General features: G+C 35.0%; 4 protein-coding genes across 4 annotated transcripts; 3 read left to right on the top strand and 1 right to left on the bottom strand.

Moving 5' to 3' along the window:
• The first annotated feature begins 314 nt into the window (after positions 1-314).
• On the top strand, positions 315-1,347 carry LOC124637568 (LDLR chaperone boca). The gene is made up of 3 exons (XM_047174132.1): positions 315-567; positions 678-932; positions 1,045-1,347. Exons 1-3 carry the CDS (start codon positions 437-439, stop codon positions 1,217-1,219), a joined length of 561 nt encoding a protein of 186 aa, XP_047030088.1. The 5' UTR covers positions 315-436; the 3' UTR covers positions 1,220-1,347.
• Positions 1,348-1,492: 145 nt separating this feature from the next.
• On the bottom strand, positions 1,493-3,101 carry LOC124637567 (replication protein A 32 kDa subunit). The gene is made up of 6 exons (XM_047174131.1): positions 2,914-3,101; positions 2,754-2,836; positions 2,453-2,674; positions 2,179-2,364; positions 1,767-1,978; positions 1,493-1,685 (listed from the first exon to the last, which is right to left on the bottom strand). The coding sequence occupies exons 1-6, from the start codon at positions 2,921-2,923 to the stop codon at positions 1,601-1,603; spliced, it is 798 nt and encodes a 265-aa protein (XP_047030087.1). The 5' UTR covers positions 2,924-3,101; the 3' UTR covers positions 1,493-1,600.
• A 48-nt stretch (positions 3,102-3,149) lies between these two features.
• Positions 3,150-6,294, top strand: LOC124637566 (spindle assembly abnormal protein 6 homolog). The gene is made up of 12 exons (XM_047174129.1): positions 3,150-3,386; positions 3,464-3,627; positions 3,733-3,889; positions 3,961-4,146; positions 4,341-4,498; positions 4,605-4,764; positions 4,838-4,906; positions 4,999-5,142; positions 5,268-5,475; positions 5,561-5,744; positions 5,873-5,985; positions 6,070-6,294. Exons 1-12 carry the CDS (start codon positions 3,270-3,272, stop codon positions 6,213-6,215), a joined length of 1,806 nt encoding a protein of 601 aa, XP_047030085.1. The 5' UTR covers positions 3,150-3,269; the 3' UTR covers positions 6,216-6,294.
• Positions 6,295-7,880: 1,586 nt separating this feature from the next.
• LOC124637589 (protein lap1) lies at positions 7,881-11,892 on the top strand. The gene has a single exon (XM_047174171.1). The coding sequence runs from the start codon at positions 8,156-8,158 to the stop codon at positions 10,895-10,897; it is 2,742 nt and encodes a 913-aa protein (XP_047030127.1). The 5' UTR covers positions 7,881-8,155; the 3' UTR covers positions 10,898-11,892.

Genomic DNA, 11,892 nt, shown 5'->3' with positions numbered 1-11,892 from the left:
ACGTTTAGACCAAAATCACCAAAACAGCAGACCAATCGCAAACCAATCGAATATCGTTGGAATGCGATTGGTCTTATATTAGTAGCAGAATGCCCGATATGGTTAAAACTACTATTGCGATCATATTGCGATTCGATTTCTATTCAATTTTGACATTATTAACTTAGGAGAATCGGGCCCCAGTTGAAGCTTTCACTTTAGTAACTATAAACTTCTTGATTGATACCATAGAGACAGAACTGTAGTGGCTTGCTAGAGCTATGAAAGCTATATAAAAACAAGCTGTGTTTATCCTGTGGTTAGTCAACAACTGTCAAACAGCTGCTGCGATCGGTCACCGCCTCACCGGCGTGTAGACACTAACACTTCTTTTGCTGTTATTAGTTATATATCATTGTATCATAACTTGAACTGCAAAGTTTTAAATTCGCCAACTATGAATAAAACAATACTTTTTGTATTTTTAATTTGCTTTACTGTTAGTATTGCTAAGAAGCCCAAAGATGAGGAAAAGCCAGACTGGGCCAAAAAGGACATTAGAGATTTCTCTGACGCGGACATGGAAAGGTATGATTCGATCTTATTTCCACTATGTAAAATAGCAGCATCATAACGTGTCACTTTTATATTTTATACAAACGTAGCTAACAAACAGCTAAACATCCTATTGGTTTCAGACTTTTTGATCAGTGGGAAGAAGATGAAGATCCCTTGCCTGACGATGAATTACCAGAACATCTTCGCAAGCCTCCATCGATAGATTTTACCAAATTGGATATGTCTGATCCTGGTAAAGTCTTGGAACAGACGAAGAAAGGACAAACTCTCATGATGTTTGTGTCTGTAGCCAACAAGCCATCTAGAGCTAGAACTGAGGAGATAACTAAGATATGGCAGACTAGTCTGTGGAGTAACCATATTCAGGTGGAAAGGTTAGTAGCCCCTATTAAACCAAACAACTTGAAGATTAAATTATGTACTTCTGAGCACATTACAGTAATATCTTTTGTTCATACTCTAAATTGATATATTTATTGGTTTCAGATACCTTGTAGATGATGACAGAGCCATATTTATGTTCAAAGATGGATCACAGGCATGGACTGCTAAAGAATTTCTTTTAGAGCAGGAAGAGTTGAAAGAAGTCCAGCTAGAAAGTCAAACATACCCAGGCAAGAAGCCTGACATCAAAAATAAGTCTGTCCGTGATGAATTATAATATTGAACCAAAAGTTGTAAATAGCATAATAAAGTTGTGCATATTTTTACTCAGTCATAAGTGTAACAGATACACTATCTCAAATGAAATGCTATTTATAAAACAAAATATAGAGCTGATAAATCTCATACCTATTTATTTTACTACCAGTTGATATTAAATCAAAGATGTTTATTTTGAAGTGCATGATTACTTTGTAAATATAAAATATTATTTTATGAATTTCTTCTTTCATTCCAGTAGCTCAGTTTAAGAAATGGATAAAATAAAAACTTTTTCCAATAAGACTTTTTAATTAATTAAAAACTAATCAGTGTTTGGTGGTATAATATATGTATAACAGTAATTAAAAGAATTGTGTAACAAAAGCTGCCAAAATCCTTAGAAAGCATCTGTAGCACGATAATGTTCTTCATCAATTGTGGAATAGATATGACCTTCACAGCACATCCACTCCAAGATATTCCTGAAAAAAGAAAACATGATTAGGCTCTGTTGTTCAGGCCGCTTTATTAAAATCAAGCAAGAAGGTGAAATATCAACTTACTCAAACTCAACATGAGACATGCGATCCTTCACATTTGCATACATATCCTCTTTACTGATACCCTGCTCCATGGTAGAAGCTCTTATAAGATTGAACACCATCATTTGTCTTGGGTTGAGGCCATTCACGGGTCCAGCATTTTCTGTCACTCCAACCATGGAATTCGCTGGCAACCCACTTGTGAATGCTGAGTTATTGTTATCCTTCTTTTCCTATAAGAAATATTATATTGTTTGTATATCATAAAGTTTGACCTGAAATAGTTAAATCCAAACAGATCAAGGAGAAACTACATAGGCTATTTACTCTCATTTTTCGATGATTGAAGGATCTTATGAGTTATATAAAAATTAAGGTAATATATAGACGCTGAAGCTCTAAGCAGAATGGATATATAAGTTTATTTTGTTACCTTCTTAGAGTCAGCTTCCATTTTCAGCCTATTTTGGATGCAGTGTAGATAGTGGAATGTGATTGCATTAACATCTGTTATTGGCATTATTTTGAATGTCATTATTACTTTCTTTCCTTTGTTGGTCTTCACAGACCCATAAACTTGTATATAGTCATTCACTTGTACCTTTGGTGTGGCCTTATCCTGCAGAATTAAAATTTCTGATTAGTTACTTTGTATTTAATTACTTGCACATAGAGTTCATTTAGTTCTTGAGTTGCTTATAACTTACATCATCATCAGCTGCTTCCTGGTCCAGCCATAGCACAGCTCTCATCCTGCCTGTTATATCTTGTATTGTGTATGTAATTTTGGTACTTTGCATTCTAATGTTTCTGACACGAGCCACAATGGAAACTATCTGGATTTCTGTTCCCCATATCTTCACCCCATCGTCACCACAGTGGAGAGCCTGCCTTATCACAATTGGTGCTGTTCGTGATGCTCTACGACCCTAATACAACAAAAATAATTTTATAAGCTGCAATTCTTAAAATGCTTATACATACCAGCAATCAATGTTAATTACTCACTGTTTTCTGTGCCTGGTTTGGGGTGTTAACGTTTCCGAATTGGTTAGGAGAGTTGAAAAACCCTCCGCCGACTGCAGATTGATCTAAACAATAATTTCCATTGATATAACTAGTTTAGTTGCTGGTACCGGCACTTGTTGTGGATGCAAGCATTACTTACCATTCCACATGTTGAGGAAATAATCAAGTACACTTAATGGATTGGACTGCTTTAAAGACTGTTGTGTTATTCTTTTTGATTCCAAAACACGGAAATAGGAATGAATGCTGGGGAAAAGAAATTAGAAATAGCAAAAGCAGAATCACTTTTGACAAGTTTCAACAGGTCGTTAAACGGCGAGAGCGGGAATTTTATTTTGACATTGACACCGCAACTTTGCTGTCATATGTCATTTTGGATTTGATTGATTTCGATTGTTGCGTTTGTTGCCGTTTGTTTTGCTTGGTTTTGTCGATTGAAGTTGAATTTATTTGCTTTTAATTAAGGAAATAAATGTAGGAGATAGTTATTTTAAAATGGCTTATAAAACGTTTCACAAAGACAAATATTATATTACTTTTAAAAGGGGTTTTGAAGACTGCAGGAAAGATGTAACTGTAACAATTGACAAACTTTTTGAAACGGATACTCTGGTAAGTTATGTGTATTAAGAACTTTTATGAAATTAACAACATGCCTGTATGTATAATACTCAAGTATTTAATTACAGCGAATATCTTTATCCGACGACGAAGACCCCTTGTTTTTATGTGTGCTGACTATAACACGCTTGGACTATGAAGATTTGAAAAAACAACAAGGCCTTCTGGTGGATTTTGATAATTTCCCATCACAACTGGTTAGACTGCTTCAGCAATGTGCTTCAAACAACATGTTAGTAAAGTTATAAAAGTAATTGTAAACATAAACCAAATTTTGACTGTGGATTTGTGTAAGTTGAATTTGTGATGTATATTTCTAAAAAGGCTGTCTTTTCAGGTTCTTGATAATGCAACAGAAAAACCCAGTACAGTATTATTTGGAAGTAGTAGAGCATAATGAATTTAAAAGACTAGTGCATTTATCATTGAAGACTGGCCCTGCTACAGATGTGGATATCAAACAACACATGGCTGACACTATCATTAGCTTGAAGGTATGATACTAAAAATATCAAATATAAAAAAAAATACTAAGTAACTTATCAAAAGCTATTCTTTCTTACAGAAAAGTTTATCTTCATATAAAAGTTCTGCAATGAGTAATGAGGCAGTATTAAATGAGAAGTGTTTGAATATGGAACGAAAGATTCATGATCTGACACATACTCTTACAAGAATGGAAGAGGACAAGTTGAAATATGAGATAGAATTTAGAGAAACTTTGAAACAAGAGAGAGAAAATATGACTAAGGTACTACTTTAATAGGCTTATTTTTGTGCGACGTTTTCCACCTTACACATTGTTTTAAAAAAATACCCGCTTTTGTACCTTCTTTAAACCACCGTCCCGAACAAGATCAGTGGACTAAAGCAGGTACTTCTTAACCACGTTTTATAATAAGGTGGGGAGTGCCATTGTTATATTTTTGTAAAAAAATGTTACAGGATAAAATGCTATGGCAACAAAATGCTGAACTAAATCTGAAGACACAGCTTGCCTCATATCAGGAAAATCTCACCAAAAAAGACAAGCAAACAGAAGAAATTAACTCTCGTTGCAAACAATTGCGTGATAACATTGATCGGTTAGAAAATCAATTAAGGTATATCTGCCAATTTTTCGTCTTCTTATAACTTAATTCATCTCATCACAAAATATATCTTTTTTTTTACATATTGAAGTTGCTGTAATATTATTGTTTGTTTCAGTGAAAAAATTCAGTGCTTGAACATGTTAGAAAAAGAAGTTCAAAAGACGCATATTGAAGTAGCTACACTAAAAGCTAAAAATGCTTCATTAGAAAAGGATTTATTAGAGAAAGATAAACAGTATCAACAGTTAAATTCCAAATGTGTTTATTTAGAAAAGGTAATTCCATTGCTTGCTGTGAAAAAACTACTTTCCCGTATCTCAACCTGACTGATAATATTTTGTTTTTCAGACATTGAAAGACAACACAGAAGTTATAAAGGACTTGAATAATTCTCTGCAGATTGCCAAAAAAGAAAAGGTTCGTTTTTCATTTAAATAAAACAACTAACTAAAAATAGCATATATTTATGAAAAAGTTTAGAAGTTACTTTTATTTTTCTTTCTCCACAGTCTAGTCTAGAGGAACGATTGGCATTGAGTGAGTCACTTGTTAAAAGAAATAATGATGCTGTTCAGTCAACATCAGAGCAGCTTCTCAAGGCTAACCAAATCATATCAAAACAAAATACTGACCTCATTGAAATGAAGGAAAAGGTATTGTGGCTAGTTTGTTTAACTTATCACTTTTATTATCTGTCTCAGAATACTTTGCTTCTGATTATATTAGCCTTAGAGAAATAACTTGCCAGTAAAATCCGTCACCTTTTTTATTCTTTTAGTTGTTATGCAGAACTGCTATAGCATTAGAACAGGAGAAAGTAATTGAACGCAATACAAAGGAATTAGAAGAATGGAAGGAAAAATTCAATAACACTAACCAGTGCATGGACAAACTACAAAGTGAACTGCATGATTTAAAGGAAAAGTCTGAAGCAAATGAAAAAGCTCTCAAAGAGAAAGATGAAACTATCAAGAATAATAATATGGGTGAGATTCATCAATCCTTTACATATTACGTTTTAATTTAATTTCGCTTAACCCTTGTTACTCATACCTTAAATAACTTTTTCAGTTATTCAATGGCTTCATAAAAAATTGGATAATGTAGAGCCAACAGATTCAGCACCAAACAAACGCCTCGGCTTTCAAACTGCAACTAGTTCGACGCCATACTTTATTTCTAGAAATAATAACCATACTGAGTCATCTCAGGGCTTGACTGAAGAATCTATTGACTTCTATGGGACATCCAAATCGTAAGTATTTTGATCAAATCGCATTTAGTGGCGTGGTAGTTTAGAAAAACCGATGCGCACTTGACCATTTTAATGATATATTTAAATGTTCACCTTGTTTATTTTTACATAATTTATTTATTTTGTAGAGCATCAAATTTAGAAGAATCTCCAGGACCAGCAATGCAGGAAAGAGTTACCAAAGTTGGACTTGACCCAAAGTATTTACAGCCATCTGAAACAAAAAATCAAACTGGAAAAGGTAAATTAAAGACAATCTTAATTATCATATGGTTTATGTATGTATAATATCGTAAATGTTATAAATTATTATTGAATTCTGCAGATACGAAAACCAAGTCCAGCAATCCGCCAAGTCAAACAGGCAAGGAAAATATGAATACTAATCTACCTAAAGTGAACTACAGGGAAAAGAAATCCACACGAGGATCAACATATCGAGCAACACCTGTCTCCGCTTATTTCCCATAATTTTGACTATTCTACATTCCATAGCTAATGTATAGTTATTCCCTTGTCAAATGTGCAATAAATGAAGTTGTTTCCATTATCTGATCACTTTTCTTTAATTTACCAGCCTCTTTATCGAGAAGGTATTGAATCATTCTATCTGTGGGTAAAACCGCATGAAAATCGAACCGAAAAAGTCTGATTTGCTGACGGAGATGCTTTGACGGAGTAACCGTCAAGAGGAGAAACACTTTCCGTCCGTCTGTCTTTTGTATTCTTTGTTCTGCGCCTAAAATGCTGTTCCCCGCCGTCCTACCGTCAATGGGACGTAGTTATGCAGAAACGTTCCAACCCACTGTACGCGTAAATGCTTATATCGACTGCAAGCAAGCAATACCTCCTATCTGACATTTTTGTTACAAAAAACTCGTATCTTTTTTCTTTTACTATTAACTACCCTTAGACTCAAAATAAAAAGAAAAAAACTTTATTAATCGATACTATCCGTAAAAAAAGAAAACTTAGATTTTCAGTATCTCATTATACCTTGGAATAAGGATATTATTAAGTTTTATTGTTCCCCTTTAAAATCCACCCGGAGTCAGATAGGAGGTATTGCTTGCTTGCAGTCGATATCTCAAATTAAACTTGAATTTGAGATATAAGCATTTACGCGTTTCAGTTGTATTCTTTTTTATTCTAACTAGTAAAGGTACTAGAGGTTTTATTGTTGAATTATATTGAGTTTAGATAACCATATGCTAAATTTTAGGCTGTTCAATCACAATAACTCGATTTCGGGTGACTTGTGGGTTGGAACGTTTCTGCATAACTACGTCCGTTCCCCCCAGTACACATTGGCCCAAGCGTGGCCAATACACACCATCACCAATGTGTACACGGGGTATTGGTGCATGTTGGCGGACATTTGTCAAGGTTGGCGCGCATTCGGCGAGTTGTCGGTTTTTTGGGCACACATCAAAGGAATCGTGGCCCAGGCCAATAATATAAATATATATAGTAGTGTAGTATAATATAAATATATGTAGTAGTGAACAAATAAATAGCCGCAGCCTTAATTACTTCGACGTGCATCGCAAGTGGTTTGCCAGGCAGCAATGAGCCATGCGCCAATGTGTAAACACCATTTGATCGTGGCCTACATTTGTGCATTGCAAAGCTTGGCCCAACACAGGCCAATGTGTACTGGGGACTTTACACTACCATGAAGAACAGAATAGCTGTACAAAATTTTCCACCAAAAGAAAAAGACTCAGATACTGAAAAAAAGGCTCGGAGGATGATGATACTGAAAATAAAAGAATGGTTGTTCATACATTTTTTTATTGTTTTGGTGAACTTGGTCAACCTGTAGGCTGTTGCTTTAATATTCTTTGTTACGGTTACACCTTTTCCTATTTGGACCTAGATATTATAAGGGACCGCTTAGACGAACAATAGGTATGTATAACGAATTGGGTAATGATTTTAAGTAATACTACTTAAAATCTTAATAGTACTTTTAATTTAACATTAACATAATTTTCAACTTTAGTTTTTTGATATAACATGGCAAAATAATAAAAGCCCAGTTTTTGGACTGACTAAGCGACTGTAGACAATAGTAGCATACCTTTGCTATATCTGTGGAGCGATAAATTTCATCAATGAAATGAACGACAAGCAGAAGTGACGGCAAGTGACGGAGACTGGATGAAAATGAGAATACTATTGGGATTGGTCGGGCGGGGAAGGTTATCATTATTTTGTTTGAGTGATTCATTATCAAGTAATTTTATACTATTTAATGGTTTATCATCAACGTGACTAACTTAAAGAAGCATCGCACTGTGGAAGTTCTAAAACGATGCTTGTGATTGGGACAGACTATGTTTTATGTGGTTTTGTGCAAAAAATAGTGTAATATTGTGAAGTTGTGTGGTTAAAATAACTAAAACATAATGCCGTTCGATTTTCTGTGTTGTGTGAGACCTGGTGTCGAAGATGTCGTGGAGTTGGACTACTCACACCAGTCACTGGTTGACTTTCCCACTGAAGTTTTTGTGTACGAAAGAACACTTGAAACTCTTTTTTGTCAGAGTAATCGAGTTACAGAACTCCCGCGCCAACTGTTTATGTGCCATGGCTTAAAATATTTGGATCTTAGTGATAATGAAGTTTCAAGTTTACCTGCAGCCATATCTTCCCTAGTAAATCTTCATCACTTGAATATTAGCAGAAATACTTTGACATCAATACCAGAAAATATGAAAGCACTGAAGTATCTTGCATTCTTAGATCTCAGTGTGAATCCATTGGAAAAATTACCAGATGCTATAACAAATCTAACTGCATTACAGGAATTATATCTGAATGACACGTACCTGGAGTATCTCCCAGGAAACTTTGGACGGTTATCGAATTTAAGAATACTTGAACTAAGAGATAATTATTTGATGATTTTACCAAAATCATTGTCTCGTTCTACTGAATTACAGAGATTAGATATAGGACAAAATGATTTTCAACAATTTCCAGAAGTTATTGGAAGATTTGTTAAGCTAAGAGAACTATGGATAGATAATAATAGCCTAACATGCATAACCTCTGTTATTAAACCACTAGAAAATTTAATACATTTAGAGGCAAGTAATAATATGATAGAAGAGCTTGCCCCTGAGATTGGATATTGCACTCAACTGGTAGATATAACATTATCATTAAATATCTTGACACAGCTCCCAGACAGCATTGGACAGTTGTGTAACTTATCCACATTAAAATTAGATAACAATAGATTATATTCAATACCAGAGAGTATAGGACAGCTGGCAAATCTGGAAGAATTGATGCTCATGTGCAATTATTTAGACAAAATACCCTCGTCAGTTGGACTTTTGAGAAAACTTAAATACTTAAATATAGACGACAATATGTTAACATCAATACCTCCTGAGATTGGGAGCTGTACAAAACTATCTGTGCTGTCGCTAAGATCAAACAAATTGACTAGAGTCCCTCCAGAGGTTGGCCATTTGACTTCCTTGCGAGTGTTAAACTTGGTAAGGAATTCATTAAGTTGTCTTCCTCAATCCTTGTTGAATTGTGATAATTTAGTAGCCCTCTGGCTATCAGAAAACCAAAGCAAACCTTTAGTGCCTATGCATTCTGAAGTAGATCCTCAGACCTATGAACAAGTCCTTACTTGTTTCCTCTTCCCCCAAGTGCCTTTAACCCCTATTGAAATGAAAATGGAAAATGAAAAATCTGAAAATGTAGAGGGTAACTCTTCTGCTCGCCACATAAGTTTTGTTGATATGAAGGCAGCTCCTAAGGTTACAGAAAAACCTGGACAGTTAAGGAGGGCACCAACCCCCTACCCTAAAGAATTGAGGGCATTAGCAAAGCATGCCAGAAATATACACAAGGATGGGACACAAGATGTAACACCTCCAATGCAAAATGCAGTACATATTAAAGCTGCTAAAATAACACCTACCCTACAGCAGAGATTTGCATCTGATAACAAACTGGAAATAGATGCTGCTGGTAAAAGTAATGTAGGAGGTATAAACAAGGACCCCATGAAAACATCTGTTTATGATAACCTTCCGGCAGAAAATGCATATGATAAACCTTTGGATCTTTCATATGAACAGGATAAGAGTTACAAAAGTGTAGACCATGCTTTGTATCCAGAGGGAACTGGTACCACCAATGACTTTAAAGGAGAAAGTGGGGATAGTTATCTTCTACCACAAAGACAATATAGCTCAAAGCAGACTGACAAATACAGTTCTAGACAAGATATGGATAGAGCAAATGTACCTGTACCACAGAATTTGTACAGAGGCCATAAAGAACACAAAAATTATCAATTACAAAATGATATGAACTACCGGAGCGGCTTAGACGACTCTCATAGTAGATTGCAGAGATTAAGTCTTAGCTCTCAGGACAGGCAGCCAATTAATGAAGCTATTCTGACATCACACTTCAATGAACCTGTATATAGTAGTAGAACTATGATGGAAAATATTCCTCCTTTTGATCCTATATATGCCAGAAAGGATCACATATGCCACTCAGTATCAGAAAATAACTACCATGAAAGTATATATGAAAGCGACAATTGTGCTCGTGCCAAAGATAAGATTTATGGGCAGCGAAATTATGACGCCTATAATTATCATTCACATGGGAATCGTGATTTGCCAAGTCCTAGGTTACACACTGTTAGTCAAGTGGTTAGCTCAACAACCATGCCAAATTTAAGTGGTTATAGTAATGTTTATCCAGGTGGACCTGTAGAAAGTCATGATTATACAACAGCCTTGCACCAGGCACAGCCACCAAACGCCAATATTTATGGGATGACAGCAAGCCCAACTTACGTATCGTCACAATCTCCTGAGTTGTATTCCCCTACCGGGCATACTAACACAACCAATCCTTATCGCATGGCCACCACGCCTCTCATATCCGACGATGGAAGTTACAGCCATGTGCATTCACCAACTAGCCAAAATATGTACGATTTATATGATGCCATACCAGCTTCATCTAATCCTCCGAGTGTGGTTAACCACCGGCATAGTCCTAGCATTTCAGAGCCAGTTTACGGTCGAGGTCAACCTCCGCCTTATCACATTGCAGCTCCGTACACAAAACACGCACAGTATTTCAATGGAACGGGAGGATAGTGTTCACTTAAACACGGAAAACCGCGAGGTCTTCTGAAAATGCACTCTTGTGAACGTTATTAGCATTAGTAATCGGAAAAATATGGTGATTCAATTACTGTATTTTAACATTGGTTTTATGTTTTCTGCATCTGCATGTGCAATTTAAATGTGATATAATTGTGTAAAATAATGTTGTAGTAGAAACTAATACTAATTTAAGGTGCTAAGGGACGAAACATATTTGTTGTTGGAAAATCTATCAAATGAATATAACTATTTTTAAAAAGGTTGAATTTATTCAATTATAAATTAAATATAATTGTCTTTTAACTCGTTATGGTTTTAATAATGTAGCACGCATTTAGAAAGTGGTAGGTACTGATTAAGTACGACTTGTAACAACTGTGTTGTTCCAAAAATCTATTGTAATTGATTAAGTATTTTTTATGGCATTCTATCTTTTAAGTTAATGAAAACTAACTCGAATTTTTAATTATAGTCTGAATGAAAAGTACCAGTCTTATATTTTTTCTGTAAATCGTAATGTGGAAATACTTTACATCCACCATTTTCTTAATTGTTACGGTGCTGTGCCCTAAACTATTAAAGGGCCTAGTTTCCAGGTAGGATACAACAAAACGTTGTTCTTATCTATTTTATATAAAGAGAAGAAATTGTGTTGTAAAAATGTATGATACCTATATTATATTTTTGTAATTAATCATGTGATACTTGTGAATTTATAGTTAAAATAACTTTTTTATTTATGTCGAATATACGAAATACGTATCAACCCCGCTCCATTGTATCCAAGACTTATTTTAATACACTTTGCTATGCAGTTTTTTTAATATAACAATTCGATATAAAAATATCGTTGACTGCAGTCAAACTAGGTGCCGATCTATCGCGCTTCACTGCCCACACCGGGGGCAACTTATGTGGGGAGCTATTCATGTAACCCTACAATCGATTTGATTTCAATAATTATCCAAGAGTTTTCGCAGTTTCTT

This window comes from Helicoverpa zea, chromosome 16 (genome assembly GCF_022581195.2).
Source record: "Helicoverpa zea isolate HzStark_Cry1AcR chromosome 16, ilHelZeax1.1, whole genome shotgun sequence".
Lineage (NCBI taxonomy): Eukaryota > Metazoa > Arthropoda > Insecta > Lepidoptera > Noctuidae > Helicoverpa > Helicoverpa zea.
This window is presented reverse-complemented; position numbering and strand designations above follow the sequence as displayed.